Below are 15423 nucleotides of genomic sequence, written 5' to 3'. Positions count from 1 at the left end.
CGTGAGATTATTAGTACTGGCAATTCACCAGTCTTCTCTAGAGCTAGGCAGCTTTCTGGCGCAGCCATGACCCAATGGAACCTAAATACAGTTTGTCGTAGGATTTTGGGAAACTTTTACTTCTTGACTAGCTTTTTTTTTTTCTTTTTTCTTTTCTTTCTTCATTCCTCAAACTTGGATATTAGTTATGGCCCTGAAACCTGGAACAGTCATTTTGCAATCATAAGGGAAAAGCCTCATGAAAAACATGGTAGAGCAATAATTCAGCAGAGATCTTGATCTTGGAACAACGATTCCAACAACTGTTGCAGTGATTGTGTCATTAAAAATTATCTCATCATTTCATATAGTCCCTTTGTCACCCTCACTCACAGAACACACAGGGTCCTTTTTCTGCTACTTAATAGATGAGCTAGTCACTAAAACCCTAGAGGCTTGAGTGGAGCTTCATTACTATAGTAAATCTACGATGTACATAAAATCTCTCAATAATCTTTAAATAAAAGTTATTATTTTGTAGTAAATAAGACACTTGTAAATTGATTTTATCAAGTCTCTCATGTCTAAAAGCAACTAATTTTGAAATATGGATTTGAGTGTAATAGAGGAAAATTGGTTTACTAAGTGCTAGTACACATATTTTTCACTAAACTTATCTATTATACAGATTGAAGAAATGTCAAAGAAAAATTGCATGAAAAACAGAATAAGTTTTACTATTTTTATTTCACAGTCTGATATTATTCCAGCAAAATAAAACATTAACTGAACTGTGTCCATCATATCAAAATCAAATAGAAATAATCATTACCTTCATGCACAGCACAGGATATATATTGTACATATATTCTGTACATTATGTGTGTGTTTTTGCACATTTACATTATATATATATATATATATATATATATATATATATATATGGTTTAATAAATATACTGACAAATATTTCTAACATAGAATATTATCTAAAAGAGGGGCATATTCTCATGTACACATTATAGGTACTTAGAAAATTTCCAGATCCAAATTTTCCTTTTCATATATATAATATATACACACATATATTCTGTGTAGTGTGTTTGTATATACACTGTGTATTGTGTATGTGTGTGTGATGCAGGTTTTAAGGCTTTGATTCCTTGTTTCTACCCACTCACTCATAAAAGCAACTGTGACTAGACTATGATCTCATTGAAAATGGTCTAGAGGGCATGTAATGTGTAAGGTGCTTTGTGATTGCTAGGAATTTATCTTTTCAACTCAAAAAATCTATCTGTGATAACACAGCTGTGTGACTTTGGACACAATCCATGTAATGTTCCAAGTATATAATATATGTTATATATTATACATTATATATTTTGTTGTAATAGTTGCTTAATGTTACAATTATATGGTATGTGTTATATATTATACATCATATATTTTGTTGTAATATTGTTGCTTTTGTCATTAGGATTTTGGAGAGTTTAGATGTGTTGTCCACAGAAGTTAATCAGGTTGCCAATAGAACTTGTATTTAGGCCCCTGACTTTGATATTCAAATCTTCAAAAACTGCCACATTACCTGTCCATTGGCAACAACAGGAAGGGTTCTGTTATTAATAGTAACCTAGTGAAAGAACCACAGGTGTTTGGATCCTTCCTTATCTAAGGCCACCTATTGATGAGAAGAGAGAAGTACAAAGGTTGATGATTTTCTCTGAAGGTGACTATGAACTGAGGCAGAAATTTCTTTTCTGAGAGCAAAACTGTGTCTTTTTTACCATTTTCCTTTGGAAAGAAAAGAAGTTTGAAAAACTTTTTGTTGTGCCAATTTTCCTGGCTTCATTCCCTAAATACCAAAATTTGCCACTGGAACTACAACTTGGATTCCCAAATAGTATTAACAAAGTGTGTCGCCAAAAATTTTGTTTTAAATGAATTGTTTTAGTATTATTGTATTCAGTAGTATATGTATTGTTACAATTAGTATTTCTTTTCATCCCTCAACAATTCTGAATTTTATGATAAATATGTAAAAGAATATAGGTGTAATGATTTCATGGCACCACAATTACATTTAACACATAAGAAGGGTGGAATACAAAATATTTAATTTAAATATTTTTAAAATTTACAACTACGAAAGATTTGTTGCTGTATTAGTAAAACTGTGTCAATCACAGCTAGTTTCACCTCCAATGTATCCTTTGGGCTCATTCAATATTCTTTCTTCTTACAGTCTGATAATTTCATCAACTCTGAAGTTTATATCTTGCCCACACAATGTAAGTGCTCATTAGCTGGAGAAAGTACTCCTTAAATACAAGTAACTAACGTTAGATGATTCATCATATAATATCAAATTATAATAGACATGATTTCTAAAATTACAAATTTGAAACCATGATATTTCTTAAAATCTTTTTGTCTATACTCATGTCCTGAGCAATACAGATCAATTTATTTTAAATTTATTTGTCAGATATGTTAGAGCTGTCAGATACTATGTTAAAGAATGGAAAATAGATACATAAAATATAAACAGAAACATAAAATTGTTAAATAATTAGCCATTGGATAATCTCAATTCTGTAACTTTAAATGTGCACATAATACAAAATTTAATTATATGCTCTTATTAAGATTATATTATATATTATATGCTCTTATTAAGATTTCATGGCTCCTTATGTTCAAAAGTAAATGATAATAAGGCTGGGGTTCTGGGTCAGTGGTAGAGTTCTTGCCTAGCATGTGTGAGGCACTTGCTTCAATCCATGGCACCACATAAAAATAAATAAAATTATTGTTCATCTATAACTTAAAAAAATAAAAATATATTTTTTAAAAGTAAATGATAATAAATTACATGGATTGTTGCTAGAGCTAATTTGTTCTAGAATGAGCAGAATTTTCTTTCTGATATTCCACAAGATTATTTGATTTCAGGGAGAATAAAACATTAATGGATATGTAAGATTCCCATAGGTGAAATATCAGCACAGCAGTGCCTGGCACTAAGGACATCTATTACTCCTCTGGATTTCACACTAGCTCTGTAGCAGGAGTGACTCAATCAAGGGATCGGTATAGATGCAAAGGCAGCCCTTATTCTGGAAAAAGGACAAGTGCCTGGATCAGGAAAGACAACTGGGAATTGAGAACCAAGTCACAGAGCTAAGGCAGGTTATAAGATTTACAAGACATGCAAGCAACAGATAATTATAACATTAGTAATTCCTTAATGCAGAAATAAATAAGTAAAAAGTCATTAGTGGAAACTGAGATGTAAATAGATTTCTTTCTCTGATAGGTACATGGAGGTTGAACTTAAATTTTTGACCATTCAGACATCACTATTTAACTATTAATGCATAATTGCTAATGACATAGGCGAAGGCTCTAAATTTGTGAGAATAGCATACACACTCAAAGAGAAACATCTTAATTTTTTTTCAGGAAAAAAAAATGCACATGATTTTTTTTTTTGTGACTGGCTTTCTTAAATATGAAAGAACAATTTTTTCTTTTGTAAACAATTAAATCCAAATTGGTAATCATGTAATTCATTTCAATATACTCTTTATCAACCTTTGGATGAAAAATGTGTTTTTGTGACATAAAACTTTATCATATTTAGTTAACTAAAGTGGCAGTTTGTAAAATTTCTTTATAAGACTTACATAATATTTTAACTCCTTCTTTTCTCTGTTCTTTGTCATGTTACAATGCTTCAAGGATGGTTTTAAACTATTGCAGTGTGTTCTAAGAGTCCTACAATCTCAATTATCTTACTATTTCATATATTCATTTAATATAAACCCTTCTCCATAATATCTGCTTATTTTTCTAAAAAAAATTGTTTCAATACTATTAGAATGCAGAAACCACTTTGATGAAATTTTCTTCTGGTTTCTCTAGAAAAATCTCTCAGAAGTCTTTTTATATTTGCAGGATGATTTGCTTAATCTATTGGGGCATAACTTTTTTAACATAAATGTATTTTTCAGCACCAAATTCAATAGAAGGTACAGAGATTTCCTATATATACTCTACACAGGCAGAGCCCTTCGAAATTGATTTCATTGACTAACAATATGCATGTAAGTTTCCGCCATCTATTTTAATGCATTTATGACCCATTGCATATTACCATTGAATAATTATCCAGTGCCTGTATATATCAGTGTTTTTGTTTTGGAGGTGCTATGTCCACACAATTAATGAAAGACAAATTTGATTCTTCCAGTTTGGGAGAATTATAAAGTTGAATATTATAAATATAATTATGCAATTACAAGATAATTTGCATGTTGCTTTTTAAAAAATTAATTTGTGTGTTTCTAAGCAATTTTTGTCTTTTAATTTTTTTTCTTTCATGGTATCAGGATAGTTCTTTGGATAAGATGCAATGCCTAGCCATTTGTTTATATAATTTAACCATGAATGGGCAGGATAACACATTTTATAATAAAGTTCTTTAGGAGTTATGGGAAATGCTATAACATTTGGGATAATACATGCTAGTCGATAACAGTATTTCTAGCATTCACAATTATTGCCTTCTTCCTTTCACTAGTTATCCTTATGCTTTCAATGGAAGTTCAGGAAATTGGAACCCATAGATCCACTTCATAACATAATCTACTTGGCTGATTTTGTTGTCTCCCAAGTGATTTCTGATTGCGACAATATGATGTGAATATATATGTCCTATGAGAAACTAAAAGAGAGCATTTCAATCATGTCTCAATTTCCCTAGTACTACAAAGTACATGTCATTTTATGTTTCAACAACAATGCCCATATTTTAAAAGAAAATTATCATTTTAAACATTTGTATAATATTTAACTTATTGCTCAAGAACCACCTAACTTGTTTTAGTTCAGATGATTTTTATGAGCAAGTAACTACACCTGTGTCATCTTACTTTACTAGTCTACATCCTAATGATGTCATGCATTGTGTTAAAGACCTTTGACAGAGTTTCTAGCTACTTAATTCACATCTAGTCCTTTTTATTTTATACGTGAATAGCTGATAATCTTTCAATTAACTCTTTGTTTCCTTTGAGAACATATTATGAAACCAAACTTTTCTCATGGCATTTTTCATCTCAGTATTTCTCAAAGTATATATCAAGGGATTGAACATGGGAGCAATGATTGTGTAAAATAATGCGACCACTTTATCCTCAGGGAAAGCGGTAGGAGGTCTAAGGTAGGAAAATATTGCAGGCCCAAAAAATAAGACTACCACTGAGATATGAGACACACAGGTAGAGAGGGCTTTGCGTCTTCCTTCAGCTGAGTGATTTCTTAAATGGAATAATATGATGGCATAAGACAGAAATAAAATAAGAAATATAACTAATAGGATCACGCCTGAACCAACAATCACAAAGATACCATCCACATAGGTATCAGTACAGGCAATTTTTAACAAAGGAAAAATATCACAAAAGTAATGATCAATTTCATTTGGACCACAGAAGGGCAACTGCATTGTCATGGATAATTGGAGAAAAGCATGGGCAACCCCACCAGCCCAAGCAGCTAAAATTAGGAAGCTGCATTTTGTCCTGTTCATGATAATCATATAGTGGAGAGGTTTGCAGATGGCAACATAGCGATCAATGGCCATGGCTGTAATAATGAAGATTTCACTGCTGCCAAAGAAGTGCATGGTAAAGACCTGTACCATGCAATAACCATAGGAAATGGTTTGAGTCCCCTCTAGCAGGTCACAGATCAATTTGGGTGTAACACTGGAGGTATAGCAGATATCCATAATTGATAACTGGCTAAGGAAATAGTACATGGGTTGGTGGAAAAGAGGGCTGCATAGAATGGAAATGAGAACCACAAAGTTTCCTACCAGCAGGGCAATAAAGCAGAGTAAAAAAAGCACAAAGCAAAATATTTGCACGTTCCTGTCATCAGAAAGTCCCAGAAGAATAAATTCTGAGATGTTTCTCTGGATTTCCATATATTAAGTTGGGTATATGTTTTGCACAAGTAAATTTAATATCTGAAAGAAAGAAAGAAAAACAGAAATTTAAGTGAAAAATGAACAACCTGATCTCCATACTACAAAATGTACTAAAAATTAAATTAACATGAACAGAATCATAACGTTAAGTAGTGTATATTTATAAACAATTGCTGTTTCTTATTTATTATATGTCATTTTACAGACTTAATTTTGTATAAATTTATTATTGGCTAGCAGAAATAATTATGTATTTTTCTCAGTCTTACTTTTAAAATAATGAATCTTATTTTGAAAATTAAAAACATTACAGTTATTCATATAATTAGATAAAATAGAAGCTGAAATCTTCTAAGACAAGAAAAATTTTAAATGATATGAATATTTCTCTCAGCATAAATTTAAAAGGGGAAATGGAATATTCAAGTGAGAATAATTATAATAATTAAAACAAATTAATTTTCTTGCCAATGGTCATAGCAAAGAAAGCTCTGAAGAAAATTAAAACAATAAAATAAAGGGTATTAAGCAATCACTGAACAAGAAGTAAGGACAGTGGTAGAAGGGTACACACAAGAAGAAAGTAAAATGAGCTGATTAATGTGATCCTTGAGCTAATTGTCATGCTCTCCAAGCCTTGTTTTCCTCATGTGTACCACTGAGACAGCATTACATGATCAGAAATACAATGATGGATCCATGAAGTGTTGTCAAATACCTGAGTGTCCTGCAAGGTTGATGACCCATAGCTATTTGTCTCCTATATTCTTTCCTCTTTAAGTGAATAGTTCAGCAGCTAATAAGTTGGGATGCACACACATACTCCAGTGAAGAAATAAATTGAAAAATAGCACAGTGTTAGCACAACACAAATTTAATGAATTTGATCAGGTAGACTTCAATATTGATATTCTGTTGGTAAATAATAGTAATATAGACTATTGAGAGATTGATTATTTTAGGATATTTATTAAAACAAATCATAACACTGTTATAATTTATTTATTCATTCATTCTTTCTCTCTCTCTCCTCTTTAGTATTTACACCTTTAAACATATAGTCAAATTAATCCTTTATTTTTAGGATTATTAAATAATAATTCTGTAAGAATAGTTACTTGGTTATAAACATTATAGTTGCTCGTATTTAAAGTACAATTTCTATCATATATTTAAATATTGTTATCATATATGCTTGTGACATGTTTAAACTCATCTCAATCAGTTTAGATAAAAGTTGTGTATCATAAGGTTACATTTATTTTGAAAAATGAGAACTTTTTTAATGAGCTAAAATTCAAGCAGTTCTTCATTGATATATACAGGCAAGAAAACTGGTAAGAACAGAGCAAAAACCATGGCTATCTTAAAAATGTCTTTAACTTCACTGTTTCTAACTGAAATTTTCCTTATAATGAGCACTATAAAAAATAAAGATGACCAAAACATTTTGTAGTAACAAAATTATCATATGCTACAAAAGCATTAATAATATTTACAATAAAATTTCATAGAAAATTTTGAAGAGTATGTCACCAACATAGTACTCGGTTGGTAGAACTCTCCACAAACCCAGTTGCAGGCTTAATTCACCAACCATCAGGTCTGAATGAGCTTAGTTTAGATTCAGGCTTTATCAAGCACAGTTCCTCCCTCAGATACTTACCTGCCATTTGTCCCTTTATGAAAATCTGAAATAAAAGGCAGAAATTTGCAAGCAGGCATTCAAACACATCAACATTGATTATCTGAGAATAGTTTGGAAATCTTAACACCCTAAACTTTCTATAGGGTTTGCAAGAGAAATATCTTTTAGTTATTAGCCAAATCCATCTGCAATGTAAAAGATGGAGTGTTATCCACAAGAAAAGCAGATGGGAATTCTGAATATCTAATGAACTTTTTTAAATGAGCTCAATTGGATAAAAAAAAAATACGTTGAAATTTCTTCAGAAATCAACACACATATTAAGCCCAAAGAGTCATCTATTTTATGCTCATGGCTCTGAGGGTTAGTTTAGGAAAAGCAGAATATAAACTTACGTGTCAATTCAAGAATTAATACATTTTTTAAAACCCTAAGATTATTCCCATAGGTGTTTCTAAGCAGCCCCTGGACAAATACAAGACTCTGCCCATTGTAATGTCCCTGACGCCTCTGAGTATGTACTTTTTCACTTTTGAGTTTTTCTAGTACCTACACTATTTCCCCTAAGACCTTAATGTGCTACATTCAGGGCAGTTCAGCAGACTGCCCTCTCTGTGCTCCTCCAGGTTCTGAAGCATTGGAGAGAAATAATAATGTAGCCTGTAACGGCATGAGGCTAGCTTTCAGAAACCAAAGTCAGGGTATCACCTTTCAAATCTGGATAATTATGAAAATCCTAGTGGTGCAAATAGATTAATAAAATCAGTGATTCACAAGTCATTTGTTGCCTGGAAATAGCATTGTGGTAATGAAGGGCTGTGAAATGACAGACAAAGTAGAGGAAAAAAATATTAAACGTTGTTTATGTATACACTGTGCATGGAAAGAATAATGTATCACTAAAAAGATATCAAAACAATCAAAAGAAAGCTACAAAATATTTATTCTGTTGATTATTCGGTTTTCTGTGTCTATTTAATATTCACAGTGCTTTAACCTCACCTTCATTTGCACACAATGATGTGCAGTTATTCTCACCTCCTCTAACATATACAAATCCACAGATTTAAAGTTTCGTCATAGATTTCAGACTTCATAAATTCAAATTACATGGTATAATCTCAGGTTAGGATTAAGCCACTTAGGAATTTAATGAAGAACAATCAATTAAGAGACTATTGGGTGGTTTATATTCTTTATTTTATTTTATTTTATTTTACACACAAAAAATGTGCATGGTGACATGAGTTATATATTTAATTTATGAGGATAGACTCACAGAATCTTCTCGACTTTTAGTAAGTAGCTGAACATCTACTAAAAAATAGAAGGGGGACAATGGGTATTTCTAAGTTTAATACCTGCTACAAGTCTTTGAAAGTGAAGTTATTCTGAGTATTCTACAAATTTAGGAGACAACATTAAATCCAATGTTTTACTGGTCCTCATGTCAATATATGTTCACATATTTATCAAACTTCACTCAATCTAACCTGTTATCAATCCACAGGAGAGAGGTGGACATTTAACCTACCTCTACATGCATATATTAGGATTCAGCTCAAGGATATGTGCTGGTGCTGCATTCACATCCTCAAAACTGAATTCATCGCTAGCCACATATCTTGTTCTGTTAAACACAGTTTTAGCTTTAATGCAGTGGCATATGTCACTTTTATGACTCCTACTTTGTGCATAGTATGTAATATTATTTGCATAATCCAAGATTTCAAGGATCTCCTTTTTCTTTTGAAATAGTAATGTGTATGTAAATCCATAATTAAAATTTTACCAAGAGTGACATATAACAGGAAATTTTTCTATCTGTGCTTTTTGCTATTGTTGTTTTCAATTTGCTTTTATGTTTTTGTTCCACCGACATTTGTTGGAAGGATTTTCTTTTTATTTTCCTGAATTGCCTATAAACTTTCATCACTAATCAGTTGAGCATATATCACTTTTCTAATTTTGGATTTCTTAGCCTGTTCCATATAAAGGTATATATGAATGTGTGTGTGTATGCATGCACACACAAACACACACATGCACACATAGATATATGTTAAAGCACATGTGTATTTTTTTAAAGAATTTAAACTTTATTTTATTTATTTGTTTTTATATGGTGCTAAGGATTGAACCCAGGGCCTTACCTATGCTAGGAATATACTTTACCAGTGAACTACAACTGCAGCTCAGTGTGTTCCATTTTTGTATTTGGATATTGTTAGGAAAAGAGTACAATTATTTGAACATAGAAGCTTCACAATATACCTTGAAAAAAGGTAGTATAATTCTCCAAATTTGTTAATCTTTTAAATTCAAGAAAATAACTTAGTTATTTTGTATTTCAATATAAACCAAAGAATTGGGAAATTTCTAACTGTAACTCATCTCAGTATAAATATTTCTTCAATGATATCTAGATATAGAATTATTAAACATAGAGTCCTAGTTTGTCTGAGCAGGAACAAAATAATAAATCAGAATATGGCTTACATAACTATCATGGCATAGCTCATTTGTAGTAAATCTCAAACAGTAGGAGAGCAAAATAATCTTAAGTGGTGAAAAGTGAATATCATTAGACATGATAATATGTGGCTACGAAGATATTAGCAAGTGTCCTTCACAGCTAGTTTTAGCCTTCAATTTTACTTTGCCCCATTCAAGACTTCTAATATTAATCCATCTTAATTATATTGACAATCCTGTGGCTTATGTCATGTGCTTGTGGACGTCAGCTAAGTTAACACATCTCTATACTATAATAAAATATTGATATTTTTTTCAATTACCAATCAACTCCTGTAAAATGGAACAGAATTACTTAAATTAACCATTTACAACAACAAAACTTTCTTAAATATTGTGCATTTAGTCACACACTGAAAAATACATTTTATCAATTAGTGTTATATACATACTTTGCAAATATTTTTGTGGACATTTGACATCATGCTACAAACTATCATGTGATGGAAAGTGACTCCTAAAAAGATCACCTAGCCAGGGAGGTATTCAATATAGAGGGCTAGAGAAGAGCTGATTTCTGTATGCTGTATGGTTCAGGATTCAAGTAGCAGAAATACTGCTTCTCTGTGAGGTGGGTGAAAGAGGGATTTCACTAAAACTCAATATTGGACAATCAGTATGTCTTAGAGATTCTGAAATTTAGGTACATTAAACAAGGAAGAAAGACAACATCGGAGCCAAGCTGGTGGGGGCAGCAGCAGCATCAATGGTACTGGCACTGGGTCAGCAAAGGGGAACATAGAGAAACACTATTTTTGTATGGATTTTGCATAGAAAGATCTGAGATGAGCAAAGCAGCCTGCCCTTAGCTGATCTCATGGTACCTAATTTCCAATTATACTACAGAGCTACAGTAACAAAAACTCCATGGTTCTGGCATAAAACAGACACATAGATGAATGGTACAGAGGTGAAAACAGATAAAGGCATCTGATCCTTCACAAAGATGTTGGAAACATACATTGGAGAAAAGACAGCTTATTTAACAAACTATGCTAGGACAACTGGTTATTCATATGTAGAATAATGAAACTAGATTTTTATCTCCTACTACACAATAACCAATTCAAAATTGATCAAAGATATCAGAATTCAACAAGAATCTGTACAACTCCTAAAAGCAAAGATACATTCAACACTCCAGCTTTTAGACACAGGCAACAACTTTCTTAATAGGACCCCTAAAGCTCAAGAAATAATGCCAAGAAATAATTAATGAGACAGCATCAAATTAATAACTTCGGCACAGCAAAAGAAACATTTAGGAATATAAAGATTGAACCCACAGAATGGAAGATAATGTTTGCTAGCTACTCTTCTGATAAAGGATTACTTTCTGTAATGTAGAAAGAACTCAAAAAAACTTTACATCAAGAAATCACAAAACCCAATTAATAAATGGGTAAATGAATCAAGCAGACCCTTCTCAAAAGAAGAAATACAAATGGCCAAAAAAATGTAGAAATGTTCAACATCATTAGCAGTTAAGGAAATGCAAATCAAAACTACACTGATATTTCATCTTACCCAGTCAGAATGGCAGTCATCAAGAACACAAATAATAATAAATGCTGGAGAAGATGTGAATTAAAAGCAACATTTTTACATAGTTGATAGGATGTTAAATTGTACTAAGATAACAGTTCTTTTGTATTTCAATATAAATAAAATTACTAAAGAAATTAGCATAGATCCTATAAAAAGTCCACTATATGACCCAGCTATACCACTTTTTTGTATACATCCTGAATAATTAAGGTCACCTTACGACAGTGACAAAATTCACAATAGCCAAGCTCTGGAATAGGCCTAGGTGTTCATTAATGGATGGATAAATAAAATACTGTATATATACAAGACAGAGTTTTATTCAGCCATGAAGAAAAATAAAATATGGCATTTGCAGGAAAATAGATTGAACTACAGACCATCATGTTAGGTGAAATAGGTCAAATTCAGAAGGTCATATATTTTCTCTCCGAAGATAGAGAAGAAAAAGGAAAAATTAGGAGTGGATATCATGAAAATCATGGGGAAATAAGAAGAGTAAAGGGACCAGGGACAGAAAGAAAAGGAGGCAGAGGGGAATTTCTGGGGATATGACATTGGTCAAATTATAATGTTACATTGTGTGCATGAACGAAAATGTGAGAACAAATTTCAACCATATGTACAACTATAATTCACAATAAGTATGTGGGGGATAAAAAGAAAAGATCACCTAGGGAATATATATCTAAACTTAGTTTAAGATATTTTATTTGTAGACTTATAATATAGTAAAGCATTATTTTGAATAATGAAATTTGGTTGTTACTTAAGAATGTGAAACCAGACAGAACTATGGATAACTAATTCATCCGAGATCATTTTGGAACAGAATGCTTTTCCTCAATATTCCAGCAGTTTGCATGACTCCAGAAGAGAGAAAAATTATATGAAAGACATGAAAAGTCCTAAGAGTTCAAAATGTCACAGAGTAGTTCCTGGCACTAAAAACACGTGGCTACCTGTGTTTCTCCTCTGCATCTTTTTCTACATGCCCAGCAAGAGGAAAAATCTGGGCAACTCTGAGGAGATAATACAGACAAGACAAGGGCATAGGCAGAGCAAAATGTCTATACAAATGACACCAAGGCACAGAGCAGAGAGTGGATTTCATGACTGAAAAGACCTGAGGGTAAAGCATAACCAGGATATTAATGTTTTTACTGTAAAAAAAAATCAATAATTAGAAAGTTATTACAGAAGGCTTAAATTTGGCCGACTTTTATTCCCTCCCTAGAGCTGCATGGAAATATGTTAAACTTTGGGCCTGCCTGGCATTTCTTATTTTATTACAAATCCATGATTGTTAATGATATCAGGGAATTTTATATCTATGCAACATCATACTATGCAGATAAATAAATATGTATCAATGAATTCACTTGAGTAAGTGCATTTTAACATCTTAATCTGTACAAGGATCATTTCTAGGAAAAATAATGACCTAAAGAAACATAAAGAAGAGGTATAGCATATAATTTTCAGTCAAAGAGAAACACAGTGTATATAAAAAACACTACTGTATGGCATAAAATTATTTGAAATAGAAAAAACAGAGGAATCCTGATATAAGAACATGGGAAAAAACAGATATACTTTCGGTCTGCTGATGGTCTTCGAAATCTCCCTGTATGAGATGATGTAAGGAAAGTGAATTATAAGTAAGAAATGACCCTCTAGCATATGATAAAGGGAGTTTTAGGCAGAGGACCACACAAAAATAATGTCCTGGGAGTGAGAGATTTTAGAATCTCTTGGAGAATTTATAGGGGTCCAGGATAGCTATGAAAAAGATTCAAATAAATGCAAACACAGAAAAGAAAAAAATGCATAATATGAGTTTATTGTATGCTGCATGCCATGTTAAAATTTTACATGTTCATCAAAGTGATCTTATTTCTTTACAAAATATAATATTACCTAATTGCATAGATATTTTTCAATGGAGAATTATGAAATTACTGTAAATTGCTAAGACATGCTGAGAAAAATACTGAAAGTGTCACTATATCACCCAGGTCTGCCTGAATAACTCAGAACCTTAACGTAATTATTTTCTCCAGTGTAGTGAATTGCAAAATTAGAAAGCCTTGAACTTGAACACATTTTGGATGATTTTTCATCAACTAGTGAGAAAGTTTGATTTTTTTCCCAAGAAAAATAGTTCCATGTAAGTTGTGGAGAGGGAATGATATGATTAGAGATGTGCTTTGATAGAAAATTTCTTCTTTTCATCAAGACCAAATAGTCTCAGTTTGAACTAGGTTAGCCTTCATAAAGTGATGACTGGATTCTGAATAATAGTAACTTGGTTCTTTGGTTTCTATATTGCCAGGTTCTCCAAAGCAATTTCCCAAAGAAATCTTATATTCCTCTTGCAATGTCTAAAGTGATAACTCTCCTGGATCCACGGGATCAAAGAAAATAATATTTCAGTATTAACATTAATTATTAATGTGTTACTTAAGATTATACCTTCTGCATGATAATGTTCAATCCCATATTTATCTGGGTATGGATAAGAGGATTCAACATGTTCTCACTACTTGCAGGTAGAATATGACCATATCTGCAGGGCATGAAGCAGAAAACTAAAATGATTAAGAGTTACAGGCTAAAACAGCTTTGTATTTTCTTATAAAGGATGTTGTGTTAGGTCATGGTTAATAATGAGCAGTAGAGTGCAAACCAATAACCAGGTAGGGTCACAGGTTTTTTAAAAATTGATTTTAATGCTAATAAATATTCAAATACCTTGTAGAAAAATAATAGGTGCATTAACCCTGAGAATACACTGGGAGAAATGAAGAACATCAATTAAGAAATACGTCAGGAAGGAAAGATCAATGGGACTAACACTCCACAAGGTCTGCTGAGGTCTTTGTATTTACAATTTAGGGCCATAGGTTTCTTAATACATCTCAAAAGGAAAATTTCTTTTGTAGCATAGACACACTAAGGTGCAGTTTGTCAAGTCATTGGCCCCAGTACTCATATTAACATAAGATTGACTTGTAGATGAAGCCCCCCAATAGGATGGTCACCATAACAGTTCCAGAGAAGACTAACTAGCATTGAAAACGTGAAGGCATCTTCATCAGGTGGAACCCAGTTCTTAATACTAATGTGAAATGCAACAAATTTGGAAGCAGCATTGTTTTCTTTGTTGTTCTTTGCTCAGAGATATCTCCCCCACACCCCTATCCTTTGCTTTAGCCTTCTTTACATTCATTATACTGTCACCAGTATTAAAATTTTCTTCCTTGACTTTTCATGTATGACTTTAATTTTTCTTTTTTGGGGCCACAAGACGAAGATTTCAGCTTCAGCCCCCTGACCCCACCCTGTGACACTTGTCTTATGTAAGAAGTTGATAGGAAATAAAAAATTATAAGCACTACAATATCTGAATGAATAATCACCATGATAGTATCATAGCCAATGTCTTTGTAGACCATTTTCAAAAGAGACACCAAATACATGTGTAGTAACCTATTTGTGTGGTCCTAATGTTACTACAAATAGAAATTGAGTACCATGAAAGGTAGAGCAAGACACAACCAAAAAGTCACCCCACTAATCCTGCCTGACCATCAACAACATGCATCCCTTCTAATTCCTGATGACCTTGGAGTGCAGCAGCTGGACAAAGGCCCCAGAGCAGTCAAAAGCCACTGACAACTTGTCAGCAAGGGGCAGAAAGAGCTGAGAC

The 15423-nt window shown here is 32.3% G+C and overlaps 1 protein-coding gene across 1 annotated transcript; it reads right to left on the bottom strand.

Moving 5' to 3' along the window:
• Positions 1-5041: 5041 nt before the first annotated feature.
• Positions 5042-5977, bottom strand: LOC113176789 (olfactory receptor 4P4-like). The gene has a single exon (XM_026381329.2). The coding sequence runs from the start codon at positions 5975-5977 to the stop codon at positions 5042-5044; it is 936 nt and encodes a 311-aa protein (XP_026237114.2).
• Positions 5978-15423: the final 9446 nt, after the last annotated feature.

This window comes from Urocitellus parryii, chromosome 4, assembly GCF_045843805.1.
Source record: "Urocitellus parryii isolate mUroPar1 chromosome 4, mUroPar1.hap1, whole genome shotgun sequence".
Taxonomy (NCBI): domain Eukaryota; kingdom Metazoa; phylum Chordata; class Mammalia; order Rodentia; family Sciuridae; genus Urocitellus; species Urocitellus parryii.
This window is presented reverse-complemented; position numbering and strand designations above follow the sequence as displayed.

Coding starts and splice junctions, on each gene's coding strand:
- LOC113176789 (XM_026381329.2), bottom strand. CDS start 5,977: ATGGAAATCCAGAGAAACATCTCAGAATTTATTCTTCTGGGACTTTCT.